This window comes from Lynx rufus, unplaced genomic scaffold (assembly GCF_022079265.1).
Source record: "Lynx rufus isolate CCGP_SWC_20201006 ecotype Redwood Valley unplaced genomic scaffold, mLynRuf1.p SCAF_15, whole genome shotgun sequence".
NCBI lineage: Eukaryota > Metazoa > Chordata > Mammalia > Carnivora > Felidae > Lynx > Lynx rufus.
In genome coordinates, this window is record NW_025814829.1 from 39,414,852 (window position 1) to 39,432,165 (window position 17,314).

General features: G+C 43.1%; 1 protein-coding gene across 3 annotated transcripts in view; it reads left to right on the plus strand.

The window, feature by feature from the left end:
- The window catches only part of RGL1 (ral guanine nucleotide dissociation stimulator like 1), a 159,511-nt gene extending 144,487 nt beyond the window's left edge, over window positions 1-15,024 (plus strand). For 2 of the 3 annotated variants that reach the window (XM_047076892.1, XM_047076891.1), the window contains 4 exons: window positions 2,482-2,668; window positions 6,723-6,977; window positions 11,202-11,316; window positions 14,532-15,024. In XM_047076892.1, coding sequence (XP_046932848.1) covers window positions 2,482-2,668; window positions 6,723-6,977; window positions 11,202-11,316; window positions 14,532-14,719 — 745 coding nt within the window. In that variant the 3' untranslated portion in view covers window positions 14,720-15,024. The remainder of the gene's footprint in view (window positions 1-2,481; window positions 2,669-6,722; window positions 6,978-11,201; window positions 11,317-14,531) is intronic. The other variant, XM_047076890.1, reaches the window with a different exon arrangement.
- Window positions 15,025-17,314: the final 2,290 nt, after the last annotated feature.

The following is a 17,314-nucleotide window of genomic DNA, read 5'->3' on the forward strand; positions in this document are numbered from 1 at the left end:
CTACCTCGTAATCACGGGGGTGTACGACAGTGGCATTGCTTTTTCCCCTGAAAATTGTGGTCAGAGTTTAGTGCTTTCCCCTGGAGCCCCAGTAAGGCTTGGAGGTCCAAGAAAGGAAGTGACATGGAAAATGGGGCAAGAGGTGGTGGGTCAGAGATGAGACTGAACAAAGACATGCTTCAGGTCTTGGAATTTGAGCTTATAATTCCTGAAATATTTAATGAAAAATCAGGCTCAGTGGTTCTACTCTTGTTATTTTGTCCAGTCAGTGCTTGTTGGGCTTGGCTGCATTTGCTAGTTTCTTTACATGCCTTTCCTTCTTGCGTCTTACCCTTCCCTCCTTTTACTCTTTTTCATGTTGTCTGTTAATGTGAACCCTCTCCGTCTTTGTCTGAGAAAGTCTTTATTTTGTGCTCACTCTCAGAATTCTGTTAGCTGGGTATGGAATTCAAGGGCGACCGTTATTTTCACTCAGCACTTTGAAGACAGTATTCCAGGTCTTCTCACTTCTGCCGTTTGCTTTTGAGATGTCTGCTATCTATTTACCATTCCTTTGTATTATGCCCATCCCCTCCCCCCCCCCCCCCGCCATTGCTTTTAAGAACTTCCTTTGTCTTTGATATACCATTAGACAGTTTAAGTGAGGATTGAGTCTTATTTATTCTATTCAAGACGTAGTTCCTGGATCTAAAGATTCATGCAGTTCATTAGTTCTGGAATCTTCTCACCCACCATCTCTTCAGATAAGGTCACTCTTCCATTCTCTTCATTGTCTTCTCTTGGAATTCTTCTTACACACGTCAACATTTCTTATTCCAGTCTCCATCTTTTAACCTTTCTTATTTTCCATGTCTTTATATTTTGATGCTGATTTCTTAAAATTTTCTTCAGATCTGTCATCTTGTTTTCAGTGCTTCTCTTAAACAGTTTTTTAATCCTTCCACCGAGTTTTTATTTTAAATCACTGAATTTTTTAGTCTAGAAGCGAATTTTTTTTTCAAATTGTCTTCCTGTTCATTTGTCAGGATGTCCTGTTCTTCTCTCCTGTTTTCAACCTTTTTTCTTATGTCTGTAATATTATAAACATATTTATTTTATAGCCTGGTCTGTGGTAGACACTCAAACATTTGTCAAATGAATGAGTAAATTATTAGTTTCTTTCTGTCAGTTCTTGTATCTGAAGTTCTCAAGAGTCTAATGTTTGTTGACTCCCTTTGGGTGGGATATTTCCTTGTATGTTTTTGTAATGTTGTATTGTGAGCTCATCTTTATCAGAAAATCCTCTACATCCTGGGTGTATTCCTCCAGAAATGTTTTTTAATTCTGATTTTCACAGAAGTATAGGTAGCAAAGTATAGCATAGGTAGCAAAGTTGAGTGAGGTGCTGGCCAAGATAACACATGATTTTAGGGGAGACATTTTTCTTTCACCCAAGCTCAGGCCAAGACAGATAAGCTTCCTTGTTGTCTTGCTGTGCCAGTAGGAAGACATTTTTCTAGCCCGTCTTTTTACTAAGGGTATAGCTCTTTGCAGGTCTTGCCCGTCTTTTTACTAAGGGTATAGCTCTTTGAAGGTCTTGGCTCTATAAGGGATTTCAATTTCAACTCCCCACCTTATATAAACAGAGGCCCTCATCTTTGGGTCTGTATGTGTGTTAAAACCCGTGTCCCTAGCTCCCCCAGATTGGTACCTCCCACTCCCCACCCAGAGCAGCTGCAGAGTTAGCTCACATACTTCTGGTTTTCAGTTCCCTTTTCATTTATGGCCTGTAGGGATTTTCCTTACTGTATTGCAAGCTCAACTTTAAAAAGAGTTTTTATTCATTCATCAGTTGATGGACATTTAGGCTCTTTCCATAATTTGGCTATTGTTGAAAGTGCTGCTATAAACATTGTGGTACAAGTGCCCCTATGCATCAGCACTCTTGTATCCCTTGGGTAAATTCCTAGCAGTGCTGGGTCATAGGGTAGACCTATTTTTAATTTTTTGAGGAACTTCCTCACTGTTTTCCAGAGCAGCTGCACCAGTTTGCATTCCCACCAACAGTGCACGAGGGTTCCTGTTTCTCCACATCCTCGCCAGCATCTACAGTCTCCTGATTTGTTCATTTTAGCCACTCTGACTGGTGTGAGGTGGTATTTCGGTGTGGTTTTGATTTGTATTTCCCCGATGAGGAGTGACGTCGGGCATCTTTTCATGTGTCTGTTGGCCATCTGGATGTCTTCTTTGGAAAAGTGAAAGACCTCAGATTCATATGGCCTCTCATTCAGCTAAGCAATCTGTGTGTTCTTTGAGGTTGGAAATGACCTATTCAGATGAGATGTTTACTGTGATCTATTAGACACTTTATAGGAAATGTTTTCCAGTCATGCCAGGGCATGCAAGATTGGCAAAACAATCAAGGGGTTAATTAGCACAAACTATTGCTAAATCATGGATTCCATATTTGTAAACAACTGCCTGGCCTTATGTGTTCTGCAGACTGTTTCTGGGGTCGGACATGATTACCAGTAGCACTCCCACCAAAGAGCAGCCCAAGTCCACTGCCAGTGGGAGCTCTGGTGAAAGCATGGACTCTGTCAGCGTGTCGTCCTGCGAGTCAAACCACTCAGAGGCCGAGGAGGGCTCTATCACCCCCATGGACACACCGGATGAGCCTCAAAAAAAGGTATTCCCTCATTCCTTTCCCATAAGTCCTAATGTAGACACCTGACGTAGTTTAGTGGTTGCCACATGAGAATGTCTGTTTTCAAGTGTATCACTGTACAGTAGTTTGAAATTCATGTTTATAGGAGCTGTCAAAGTAGAGTTCAATCTAGGGACCCATTTCTCATAGAAACTGGTCCAAAAATAGTGAGCATATTGGTGTATTCATCTGGCCTTTGAAACATTGTCTTGGATCCAAAGGTGACTGAAGGACTGTGGCCTGTAACATGAGGTATACTTTATTTAGGACTCAGAGGATTTTCTTAGAAGGAGCGCAAAGTCAAGAGACAGAGATGTATCAGCCTTGTCTCTTGGTGTCATACTTTGTCTTTGCCATGCTTTTACCGCAATAATGTTACATAGCAAACCACTCCAAAACTCAGTACTTAAAACAACAGCCATTTATTCTCTGTCATGTATCTGCTGGTTGGCTGATGTGCATTGGGCTTGGCCCTAGGTCATGGGTTTGGTCCAGGTCTGCTCCTCTCATTCTTCTTGGCATAATGAGGCTGTCCGGGGCATATTGTTAGTAAGCTAAGACAAATGAGCAAGAGAGCAAGTCCAGCCCCATAGGTATGTATCAAGCCTTTACTTTGGTCATAATACCAACATTTTATTGCCCAAAGCAAATCGTGTGGCCAAATCTCACGTAAATAAGTGAGGCAGGGGACTCCTTCTAATGGGAGGAACTGTGGAGTCACAGGGCAAACAAAGGACATGGATTCAGAGGGGAATTGGTAAGGAATTGGTAACAAGTATACAATCTACCATTGTATACTTTGAGAGGTGATAAAAGAATTCCCATAGAGTTTCCATTTTCCATGGCTTCATAAAGAAATAAAAATAGCAACAACAACAACAAGAACAAGATTTGTCTTAATCTTCTGTACACATCTGCTTTAATCTGTTGGTGAAGAAGCTTGAATTAGAAACATCAACTGTGATGTGGCTAGCATTTGCACCATTTGGGGGAGATTTTTGGCCAGCCAGACTTGCTGTGTAAGCAACTGTTAGCCCCTTAGCTTAAGCATAAGCAAGTGAGGTAGAGTGTTGGTAAGAATTCCCCCATTTTGTTTTTTTCTGCCATTCTATAAGGGGATCAGTGTGCAGTTTCACATTGTGTTGTCAACAACAACAGCAGTAGAGGAACCCTCAAGTGACCTTGTCACAATGTGGCTGATCTAGGACGGACATCATACTCAGGACTCATTAGGCTGAGATGTCTCAGGTGCTGCCCCAGCTGGATCTTACCTTTCTATGTTGAAATCCAGAGGCACATCCTCCGGATATTGAAGGAAAAGCTCTGCAAACACCTTTGAGTCTGTTCTCCATTTTCCCATGCATATTTTTGAAACCGGAGATGTAATCATTCTCCATGGCTTGAGATGCAGCTTTGAAGTTGTCAAAATCTGGAGTGAAGTATCATTCTTCACCTTTAGACAGGTTCTAATTCTTTGTGGCCCCATTTTCTGATGGTGGACATCATACAAGTGACAATAGAGGTATATCACACGCTGTCCAGGAAGGGGGTGGAATCACCTTTATGCCTGTTGGTGCACTGGACATGTGCAAAGGTCCAGATCATCCCTCTTAAAACTACACAGTAGCCAGCCCAAGTGTGTATCATTTGCACACCCCTTGCCTCCTCTCTTATCACACGGGTGCTTTAATTTCTTGCACAAGTCAGGAATTTTTATTCTTCAGGTGAACCGTCCTCAGAGGCACGAATTTCTGTCGGTTTAAAGCTGAATCATTGACTCGGATGCACGCACACGCTGGGCTGTAGTTTCCTTGAATGTCACCTGGAAAGGCCTTGGTGCCCCCGCTCCCTGCATAGCGGGTCCTGGATGACCTCCACAGCCTCTCCCTACTCTGGATCCTGAGCCTCAGGTGTCCCGCGTGCCTTCCACAGTGGCTCTATGAAATTGCTCTGTTCAGTGAAGTGTACTTAGCATTCCTGTCACTTCATCCCCCAATCATGGTTTCTAAACATTTATTTTCACACTTGCTCCTCATAGCAAATTCTCAGTAAGACCTTAGGGGGAGTCATCAGGTGGTCCGTTTAGAGCTTCTGCAACTCAGGCGTCTTCAAAGCTTTATCTTAATCCTAAGTGTCATTAAAATTATGGAAAATCTAACAGAAAGAAAGGGGATTCATACAGAGGAAAAGGGAGGTGAAAAAATTGAACTAGTAACTGGACAGTGGACCCTCTTGGCTACTGTGTGTGGTGCACCTTCAAGCAAAGTGATGCTGTTGAAATTATGCACCATCAGTTCGCCCTCACACTGAGTCACAAAGTTGATTCACTTGGGAAAATAGACAAAAAAATGTTACTAAACCATATCATAGAGCACAGTTAGACTTCTACATATCCGAGTTGTCAAATCAGCTTGCTGGCTCTAATGAAACTAATCATATAGTAGAATTTAATGTAAAGTTACGCTATAGGAAGACGAAGTCCTTAGGAAATAAAATAGGATAAACCCCATTTTACTTGGAAGCTAGATAATCAGAATGCTAAGTTTCTGTATGCTTTTTCCTTGGAAAAGTAGACAGGTATAAAAGACATAAGTAGGTTACTTATTTTTTATTTTATTTTTTTTTTTTTAAACTTTTTTTTTTTTTTTTTTTCAACGTTTATTTACTTTTGGGACAGAGAGAGACAGAGCATGAACGGGGGAGGGGCAGAGAGAGAGGGAGACACAGAATCGGAAACAGGCTCCGAGCCATCAGCCCAGAGCCTGACGCGGGGCTCGAACCCACGGACCGCGAGATCGTGACCTGGCTGAAGTCGGACGCTTAACCGACTGCGCCACCCAGGCGCCCCGGTTACTTATTTTTTAAATGACTTCTGAAATATTTGTTATATAATATATATAACAATTTAGCTTAACTCATTCTGAGAAATTATTTGTAATTTTCCACAATAAGAATTGATATTTAAAGTGATTCAATTTAGGTGGGGTTTTTTTGTTTGTTTTTTAACACAACCTAATGAATTTGGGCATCCTGTTTCTTTGGTAATTAGTCTTGCATAGTTTATGGTAACTGTAGTTAATTGGAAAAGCACCTCATTCCTTAAAAGTAGAAAGTAGAAAAGTAGAAAGTAATGGAGCTTCTCATAGGCTGTGTTCCCTTGAGAAAGTCGCTCTATTTCTCTGAATCTTTTTTCCCTTATCTTTATACTGCTCTGCATTTTGTTCACAAGATAGTTGGGAGAGCCACGTGAGATAAGATATATGCAAACTCATCGCATCACAGTGCTAAACATCACCAAGGTAGTGGTATACTATGTTCATTTACCACGTTTTCATCAGCTTTAGACTGGGCCTTGGCTATGTGCTTGCCATGTGAACCTGGTCTTGGGAGTCAGGTAACTGGGGAGTATGTCATGATGGTGCTGCCAGTACTTTTCTCTCTGGATTAAGGTTCCTCACAGCAGAAAGCGATTGGGGCCCGGTGATCTCCAGGGGCCTAATGTTCCACGCAGAGCTGTAGAATCTGTGGTCCTTATCTTAGAAACTTCGACAAGTATAGACCTTTCTCTCCTGCTACAAAATCTGTGATAGAAAATAGATCGTGGTGGGCGTGTTAAGCAGCATTCCCACTCAGGGCAATGGGACTGGATAAGCTGTTGGTAAGTAAGGCTTTCCTCCAGCCCTTGTTAAGCTTCTGACTTCCTCCTGGAGGCCACGTTGCCTCTAGTTTCTGGTATTTGCTGCCATCTGCTGGTCACTTCCTTAAAAGCAGCTGCAAATGGGAATTTTGAGAACTGCCTTGCATCCGTCCTCACCTGGATGTAGAGGGCAAGTACTGAGTCACTGATAGGCATCTGCCAACAGGATACTTACCCCAGTGACAAGATGTGTGTGTGTGTGTGTGTGTTGTGAGATGTTGTGGAGGAAGTAATTGAAGTTTATTCATCTCAGCATCTACCTCTGCTTTGAAAATTGTGAAGTGCGCCATTGGCCAAGGTTCTAATCTGTGTTCTTCTGGGGTGTGTTTACTCTTCCAGCTCTCTGAGTCTTCCTCATCATGTTCTTCTATCCATTCCATGGACACAACTTCCTCAGGGATGTCGTCCTTAATAAACCCCCTCTCCTCCCCTCCATCCTGCAACAACAACCCCAAAATCCACAAGCGCTCCGTCTCTGTGACATCCATTACCTCGACAGTGCTGCCTCCCATTTACAACCAACAGAACGAAGACACCTGCATAATCCGCATCAGTATAGAGGACAACAATGGCAACATGTACAAGAGCATCATGGTAAGGCCCTCGGACCGACACCCCTAAGTGTGTACAATATTAGCATCATGTAGGCATCTGCCCAAAATGAGTATGTACCATGGTATTACTCCCTGCGTATGCACCAGTAATATATTTATATAAAAATCTACATGTCAGCAGTGGCCATAAAATACAATTTTTACATCTTAAAAATTGCTAAAACTTATCCCGGTCAGTGTCACTTTTTTCAAAACTGTCAATTTGGACAACTGAATGACTGTATCCCAGGGAAGATGCCACTCCTGCATGCCTTCTAGGAAGTCTTCCCGTGGAACCACATGCCTGGATTTATAATGAATTCCCATGCATTCTCAGCCGTGTGCTCTGTGGTGGCAAATCTTTCTCCTTTAGTCATGTGGAATCAAACTTAGTAAAGTGAATGATCAAGCTGGAAATACAGTTTGAGTCCACAAGGAACTCTGTTTGTAAATTAAATGAGATGGACCTTTTTGAGCCTCTTGTAAAAGTCGTGTTTCTGACGCACTCTCAAAACTGTCTTGAATTAATGGCAGGCTTTTGGAATACATACAGGTGTCTCCTGGTAATGACCTTGGGTGTGTATTTCCCGGAAGTGACTTCGTTTATAGGCCACTTCATGCACTGAAGAGCAGGCTGTCATTTGCAGTGGGTCCCATCTCCCATCTTTATCACCTGCCTTCTTGGGGGGCACACGGAGTGCTCATGAGCTCAGCTCTGAACATGACCTGTATGCTGTCTTCTAACATTCCAAAGAAAAACTTTCCTAAAGCAGTCATAGAATCAACAAAAGATTTCTTGAACGTTGGATGTGTGCTTGTCATGGGGCCAGGCTTTGTGGATGGGGAGACGAGTGAGGTGTTTCTGTCTTTGAGGACCTTATGATCAAAAGGGAGATCATAAAGCAGTGTTCAACATCTACCATATTCTCTAATAGAGGTCAGACCAGGTTGTAAAGGGCCTCCAGCCCTCATGAGGGAGTTTGTGTCCTACAGGCAGTAGCATCTCATTGAAGGCTTTTAAGTAGCAATCAGATTTGTTCACTGGAAAAGTAGCTGACATTGTGGAGACAGTGCTCTGGTGGGGGGTAGTGGGAGGTGAGGAAGTGAGTTAGGAAGCTGCTGTCATATTCCATGTAGAAGATGATGAGGGCTTGAACGACAGTCATGTGGCTGGAGACCATGTGGATTTTTGAAAGATTTTTATGAGGTAGAATTGTAGAATCCATTAGTTTAGTCATCAGCTTTGGGTTACCATTGGAGGGGATGAGGAAGAGGGAAAACTAAAGGCTCTCCAGGCAGCTTGGTGGTTGGTGGTCCTACCAAGTGAGATGCAAGCTACTGGAGGAGGAGGAGGGTTTGGGGAATGCTTACACTGGAGGGGTCAGTAGGACATCCAGCTGACATTGTCTAGAAGATGGGCAGAAACCTGGGCTGGTGCCAGGCTGGTTCTGGGAGTTGTCCAGCCCACGGGGTGGACAGGGTCACACAGGGAGTGAGGGCAGGAGGAGACAGAACTCAAGTGGGAGAGAGAATGGTGAAAGAATCACCGAGAAGCCATGCCATCAGTGTTATTATCGTATTTTCAGTGTGGCTTCTTCACATGGCTTCTCTTACACATGCTGACAGAGAAGTCCCCCCTCGAAACTCTGCAGTGACTCTGAAGTAAAAGCTAAGAAGTGGCACACATGCAACCACGTGGATGGATCTCTAAAATGCCACATTGCGTTAAAGAAACCAGACACAAAAGATTACATGCTGCAGGAGTCTTTTCTTTCAAAAATAGTCCAAACGAACCTGTGGTACTGGAAGCTAACCTCAGGGAAGAGGCACAGGGAATTCTTTGCATTCTTTATTTAAGGTACATGAAGGTGACACGCTAGTGTCATTCAATACTGTGCCATTCAGTACACAAGCCACATGTGGCGATTGAGCATTTAAAATGGGAATAGTCCAAATGGAGATGTACTGTGAGTGTAAAATATATACCAGATTTTGAAGATTTAGTACAAAAGAAAGAAAGAATTTCTCATTAGTAATTTTTGTATGGATTATATACTGAAATCATACTTTGGATGTGAGGGATTAAATAAAGTATGTTATTAAAATTAATTTCCCTTTTGAAAAACTTGTTTTAATATGTCTGCTAGATTATGTAGATCTACTGGACAGGGCTGGTTCAGTATGTCAACCAAAGGCTGCATGACTGAGCTGTTGATACTGATTGTGACCCTTCACTCCACTCAGTACATTGGATGGGACAGAGTAATAAACACTCATGGAAAGCTCTTGGCCGTATCCCATCCTCATCTGGACACACTTGGGGAAGTTTAAGCTCAAGAAAATAAGGATAGCCTGGCTCTCTCCTTAGGTAGGTTTAAAGTTGACAACTTAACCCAACGTTAATCACCTTAGCCCCACATCCGCCACTCTCCCACTCCCCCCCACCCCCCCAGTTAAAGTGGGATCCTTTCTCTTTAACTTCATGCTTCTGGTCCAGTTCAATCCAACTGTGGGAGTATTTTTTTTAGGCTATCAAAACACATATTTCCGCTTTTAGAATTTTGTGTGCATCTATTTCTCCCTTGTAAAGGAGTATGCCGGATGTTTTGGTAATAGACAAATGAACAGGGTCTTTGTCGCTTACAAGGACCCCACTGTAATGCGTGTTGTTTATTGAATCACAAGTACCAGCTGCTGTTTCAGGACCAGAGGGAGACATCTAGGCCCTGCCATCTCCAAGTTCTCAGAGACAGTTTCCTGGAGGAAATCAGTTGTCTTCTTCTTCTTTTATTTTTTTAAATTGATTGGTTGATTGATTGACTGGCTGTCTCTCCTCTTACCTCCTGGTGAGAACAGCTTTTATTTTTAAGTAACAATAATTTGTGTGGTGTGTGTGTGTGTGTGTGTGTGTGTGTGTGTGTGTGTGCACATTGTTTCTGATGTAAAGAAATCACTCAAGGGATGTTACAAAAGTCAGAGACCTCTTTTCCTCTTGCGCCAAGCACCCTGCCAATAGTTGGCTGAAGTGCAGAGATAAAGGGGAGAAAGTCAGAATTGGGGGTGAGGAGAAGCTTTACTTGGGTTTAAAAAATGGTAGATTTATTATTTTTGAACACCTAGGAGCTGATTTTTATTGAAGTCTAATTTACGTGCAATTACATACACAGATCTTAAGTGTTCAGTTCTTTGGGTTTTAATAGTTACCTGTATCTGTATAACCATCACCCCAAATCTAAATAAAGAACATTTTTCATCCCCCCACCAAAATTCCCTTGTGTCCCTTCCAATCAGTTCCCCTCCTTAACCCTAGTGAAGGTTAAGGTTCGTTATTTGTTAGAAAATTTGTTAATTTTCTAAAGCCATAGATTAGTTTTGCCTGTTTTTCAAAGAATTGTCTCCTGTACCACGTAATCTTTTGTGTCTAGTTTTTTATTTTTGCTTTTTGTTTGTTTGGGGTTTTTTTGCGCAACATGATGCTTTTGAGATTCATCCACATTGTTGCATGTGTCAGTTCTTAGTTTATAACTGCTAAATTGTGTTCTAGCAGAAATATACTATAATCTCTCTGTCCATTCCCCTGTTCTCTCCTGTCAAGGGCGGTTCAGGTTGATTCCAGCTGGGGGCTATTATGGGTGTGAATCTGCTATGAACACTTGTGTAGAAGTCCTTTTGTAGACATAGGTTTTCATTTCTCCTGGTCAGTACCTAGATTGCTGAGATCATGGAGTGATCTGGGAGATCATGTGAGATCATGTGAAATTGCTGGGTCATGGAGTCTCTTGTGCGTTTTGAAATGATCCTTGTGCAGAACTGCGGTCATTTGTAACCTCCAGGTTGTGACCTGGTTCCATAGCAGTAGCTCAACAGGTAAGGATGATTTTAGCCCAGAACCAAAAATGCTATGCGTTTTGCACAGTACCCTCCTATTCCACCCTGCCCCCCACTGGAACCTCAACCAGTGTGGACGAGATAGGCAAGGAACATGTTCTGTTTTACTACGGGAAGACACTTGACTGAGGGAGTAGGTGGTGGCGAGAGTAAGTGGCCCATCATCATTTGGCTACTAAGGGTGGAGCCAGAACTAGAACCCAGGGCTTCTGGCTCCTGGTCCTGTTCTCATTCCACTGGGCCATTACTCCCAGGAAGACACAGGCAGCAAGAATAAGAGGGTCAAGAGGGCTCTCATGAAGCCGAATACTTGGAAACCCATCCATTGTCTTTTCAGTTGACGAGCCAGGATAAAACCCCCGCCGTGATCCAGAGGGCGATGCTGAAGCACAACCTGGACTCGGACCCAGCGGAGGAGTACGAGCTGGTACAGGTCATCTCGGAGGACAAAGGTGGGCACACGTCGCTTCTCGTGGCAGGTTACCCGTGTAGAAGTCAGAGAATGAATTCGGTGGGGTTTTTTAGTGGAATCAAATAGGGGTTTTTAATTGTGTGGGGAACCCTGATGTCACCTCACTTGTAGAATGAAGCATCTCAAGCTGCCCCCGCAACAGCCCTGTTTTGCCTACAGTTTTGCTGTGCATTCTCATGCCCATTCTCTATAAACTTTTTTTTTTAAGTTTACTTATTTATTTTGAGAGAGAGAAGGGGGGAGGGGCAGAGAGGGGGAGAGAGAGAATTCTCATGAGACTCCATGCTGTTAGTGCGGAGCCTGACACGAGGCTTGAACTCACGAACCATGAGATTATGACCTGAGCTGAAATGTTAACAACTGAGCCACCCAGGTGCCGCTGCATGCTCTATAAACTTTTTATCAAGCATTCTTCTTGGAAGAGGGCTCTCCTTGTGTCAGAAGGTGAGGGGCGGTGGGGCCTATTGGCCCCTTTGAGATGGTCACGCACCTCCTTTACCCAATAATGTGTGTTTAAGTTGTATATGAACCTATAATGTAGCGGTCCTTGGAATAATTTCTCATTTCAGTTAATCATGCATGGGAGGCTTATAGGTTTATCTTTCAGTTTATCTTTTAATCTTTTTTTATTAAAAAATTTTTGATGCTTTTTTAGAGAGAGAGAGAGAGAGAGAGAGAGCACAAGTGGGGGATGGGCAGAGAGAGAGGGAGACACAGAATCTGAAGCAGGCGCCAGGCTCTGAGCGGTCAGCACAGAGCCAGATGTGGAGCTCAGACTCATGAACCGCATGGTTGTGACCTGAGCGGGTGTTGGAACTGAGCCACCCAGGTGCCCCTCTTTCAGTTTATCTTTATTCATGATTGATGTTCAAGTAGCAAAAGCTTCTAACTCCAGAATCTGAAGGCTCTTTATCTCACACTTACTGAGGCAAAGAACTGGTGATCTGTGAAATACTTCAGTATGTCTAGGAACCCATTGTTGGCAGAAATTCCTTTTAGGAAAACTGGGGGCAAATACTTACCCTGAATGTATCTATTTGCCAGTCTGAATTGGGGTTGTATTTGTTGAGAGGAGACAACAAGCTGGTAGGTAAGTTGTCTGTACTCTGTCACATCGTAGAAACTCAGTCATAAGAAGTCTCTTTTCCAAGTGTGGTTATTGACTGAAATTAACCCTATCTACTGGCAGACCCAACACTAACCAATTCACACATTTTTTTTAATGTTTATTTATTTTTGAGAGAGAGAGAGAGAGAGAGAGAGAGAGAGAGAGAGAATGAATGGGGGAGGGGCAGAGAGAGAGGGAGACAGAATCCCAAGACGGCTCCAGGCTCCGAGCTGTCAGCACAGATCCTGATGCGTTGCTCGATTTCAGAAACCATGGCAACGTGACCTGAACCAAAGTCGGATGCTCAACCGACTGAGCCACCAAGGTGCCCCCAATTCACATTGTTCCCCAAGTATAGCGAAAAGAAGAATTTTAAAAGTTGGGAATATGAGAAGGGAGCAGCTGTTCACGCTCCATTTGACCAGCAAATCCTCCAGGCTGTATCTTGGGCCCCGAGAAGAGTGGCTGAAATTAGAGTAGTACTTTTTCCTAGAGATGAAGTATATAGCCTCTGAGAAAATTCTTTTTCAATTACCTCTTGGGAGTTTTCTCAGTCATTCAGCGGACCCCTAAGTTGTGGGGCAAACCCTTGTCAATTATATCTTTTATTGTGGTTACAGTTAAAATTCTAAGCCTACAAGGTGATCTCTTGAGTTTTACCATGTTGCCCACGAACCAAGGCTAAGGTGAGACCAGTTGGTTTGAAGAACCAGGAATCCTGGGCCCAGTTTTGTCCACCACTTGGGTGGTCTTCGGGGGGCTGCTTGACCTCCTCGGGCCTTGGTCCTTAATTAGTGAAAAGGAGGCAGTACCCTACTAATTCTTCATACGTCACAGGACAGTTATGAGGGTAACAAGAAATATGTGCCCCAAAGTACTTTGGAGGTATGCTAAGTGATCCGTAGTTGCGAGGTGAATTATTACTGACCCGGGAATATGGGGACATTTGTGCAAAATGTACTAGAGTCACTTAGAACCTGATTGCATCGGTCTCTCTATAAAATTTCAGTGTTTGAAGTTAACATAAGCTTGACTGCATCCATTCTGCAATCAGATGCCTCTGGTGATGGCCTCCCCAACACTATTGCCCATTTTACCTCTTTTATTCCCGTTTGTTTTTTTAGATACCCATTACCCCTGAGTGCTAAATAGTATATATCTTCTTCTAAAAATATAAATGAATTTGGGTCGCCTGGGTGGCTCAGTCGGTGAAGCATCTGACTTCCGGTCAGGTATGATATCGCGGTTTGTGAGTTTGAGCCCCGCATCGGGCTCTGTGCTAACAGCTCAGAGCCTGGAGCCTGCTTCGGATCCTGTGTCTCCCTCTCTCTCTGCCCCTCCCTGGCTCACACTCTGTCTTTGTCTCTCTGTCTCTCAAAAATAAACAAACATTAAAAAAATTTGTTTAAATAAAAAAATAAAAATAAATAAAAATATAAATGAATTAAAGTAACTTTGCTTGATAATTTCATATGATACTTGGAATAGTCCCTGTTCAGAAATGGCAGCTGTCTGTTTGGGAATCATTGAAGTGGACAACAGTTTAAATATTAACAGATGTACTCTATCTTATATAGATGCTGTTTAGTATTCGGCTGGTTTGATTTGGGATTACTTCAAAAAATATTTCAATATTCCAAGTAGAAGGTTCTGGAAAATGCTGTAGATTTTTTTTTCTCCCCCGTGTCATTGGATTCTCTCAGTCTCAGAAAAGTTGCATGCTGGAGTAGAAAATGGACGATGGGAGGAAGGATACCTGGGTTCTAGCCCAGTTCTGCCGTTGACTAGCTGTGATCCTGGGAGTGTCTTTCCCTTTGTTTTAATGTCTCTTCGCCTTTGTTTTCTACTGCACTTTTTTCTCGCTAAAATATTCTGCATTTGAGCATTTATTCAATTTAAAATTGGGATTGAGGAGTGGTTGGAACTGATTTTGGGGGTGGTTGTCATTGTTTGGTTCAGTTCACATTCCAAGGACAAAGGACCAATGGTCCTTGCTTTGTGGCCAGACAAAACTTCCCCCCTGCCACTGTCAGTGCTTGGGCTGACCTACACCAGCTGACTGCCTTCTCTCTCCTTCTCTCCTTTAGAACTGGTGATCCCAGACTCAGCCAATGTCTTTTATGCCATGAACAGCCAAGTGAACTTTGACTTCATTTTACGCAAAAAGAACTCCATGGAAGAACAAGTGAAATTGCGTAGCCGGACCAGCTTGACATTGCCCAGGACAGCTAAACGGGGCTGCTGGAGCAATAGGCACAGCAAAATCACCCTCTGAAGGGAGGGACCAATGGCCCTTGCTCGCCAAAGGCGGAGCGGGGCTGAGAACAGGCCGTGGTGATTGCAACGACCATCCAGTGTTAGAGGATCATTGGTGAAGTCCACAGCTATTTATTGAGTACCTCTGGTGTGGAAGGCACTACGACAGGCATCGTGGGGGAAATCGGAGATGAGTTTGACATGAGAAGGATGAATGTTTCACTGATTCTCTTTGACCTATTTGAGACTGAAATGCAAAATTATCCACTTTTATAAATAAATATATATGTACACATATTTGGTATGTATGTGTGTGTATATATATATGTATATATATACATATATATATATATATACACATATATATATATGTATATATATATACGTATATATATATATATGGGACTTAGGGATATTCTGGACTATGGAAAAATGAATTTGCACAATGGCCTGGGAAGTTGAGGTCACTTTTTACAGGGAAATAGAAAGAACTGAAAACCTAGTGTCATACCTTCCATGTAAATGGAATCAATCCTAGGAATACAGAGTGTCCTTTGTGCCAGTATTATAAGAAGTCCAAACTGTTTCTATAAGGGAGAGAATGACTTTCTCCATCAAGTGCCACCAGAAGAGATCTGCAGAGGCCGGAACTGCCACGGCTGAATGAAAGGCCACTTTGGAAAGGGTTTGGATGAGCCAGTGGCTTTTGACCTCTGCCCGCATCTGCCGCTTTCTGCGACCCCAGGGAGGGCGAGAGGAGCATCGGAGGCCCATCGGACCCACTGGTCCAGTCCCTGTGACACCTCTGGAGCCAACGCAAGCCCATTTTGGTTTCTGGCAACTGCCTTGTGTGTCCGTTCCCCCTGCTCAAGAACATATCACAATCATTACTGTACAAGTAGCCATGCTCTTTGGTAACTTACCAGCCGGAAAAGAAAGCACAAAAGGATGGGGACTCGTTTGGACTCTTACCTGTCTCGGAATGCCACTTCTTCATTGCCATTTCTGATTGCCTTCTTTTGCATGTAACACTATATGTCTGGAGTCTTTTGCCATCTGGATTGTAGTACCTCTATATTACGTGCAATTTATTCCTCAGGTGTAGAAATTCCTACTGCGATTGACTATATTTGATCATTTTGAGCCTGTGAAAGATTTCAGAACAGCGACTGCTCTGTTAATAGCCCCTCAGAAGATGTTCCCTGCTGATAGCAGTGTCCTGTTTTACTCACTAACTTTTATAGCATTACTGTGCCTAGTCATGGGGAAAGAAATGGGGCTACGTATATGATCTGAATCATTTCTTAATGAGGTACATTCTTCCAGATGGAATCAATAACATTTTTTTTTTTCAGGTCCCCACACTTGCTATCACAGTGTTACTGTTAAGTGACATTTTTGTCTCTAGTAACACCATCACCCTCTCCCTTCCAAATCTGAGCTGTGCTGGGGGTTTGAACCAAAAAGCCATATGTGCGATATCAACATGTGTAAGAAGCACTTTCAGAATGTCCTTTTTAAGAAAAAATTCTCAAAATTCCAGTTTTTATTCTAAAAATAAAAAGAACAAACCCAGATATAAAGCATAGATTGTAAAATGGAGCTTTTTTTTTTTTCCTTTGTCCTAATCCTGTAAAGACAGCTCCCAAAGGTTATGTGAGATTTATGTTATGTAAATAGCCATATGAAATCTGCAAGAAACACCAGGGAAAGTTTAGAGATTCGTGGCAGTGGACCAAAGAATGAGCCGGGAAGGCCTCAAATTTCCCTTAGGTCTTTCGAGGAGAGCAGACTGTGCATGATAAAGAGCGTCTCGGTTTCAACCAGTCGAAAAGCACTTTGTTCTGTTTGCAAGGCTCGTCCGATTTGCGCTTCTGTGCTTGGAGGAGAGACGGCCGGGGTGCTAGACATCATGGAGACTGGAGAACATGTAGCCTCAGCCTGAATTTCTGGGTTCGAAGGTCACAAAATACAGAACTGTTGGCCTAGTTTAGGGTGCGGCTATGAAGACATACGTGTTGTGCCGTGTGCTCGCCCTATGTATTGTACTGTATATGTAGAGTCTAGATTTATATACTGCAATGTAAAAAAATATATATATATATATTTTTTCCTTTTTTAAAGACGATGGAAACTCCAAGTAGATAAAACATAGCCTCATTTATTTAATGCCACTTGAAATGTCTTAAATTTGTTTCCCGGTGGATAGCCGGGTGATGCTTTCAGCTGCTCGCATGCTTGTCTTTCTACAGCTCCATCATCTGTTTACCTTTTGGTTAAACTAATAAACTGGTTTGGGACTTGGCTGGCATGTGCTGCCAGACCCAAAGGGACTGTATTTGGTTCATCAGGTGGGTTCTGGGTCCTAGATGTGTCCGTAGGCTTGTTGGAAGCCCCCTCTGGCTCGGTTGGAGGGAGCCGAGGGGAAGCCGGTGGCAGAGGTAGGAGGGGATCCTCTCCACTGGTGCGTGTCACGAGCATTTGGGGGAGGGAGTGACATCCTCAGGAAGCTGCAGTCAGATATGATGCCTTGCCAGATTGCGACTCTTAAGAGTCATGTGGTGGGGGACACTTTAAAAAAAAACACCTCGGGGGGCGCCTGGGTGGCGCAGTC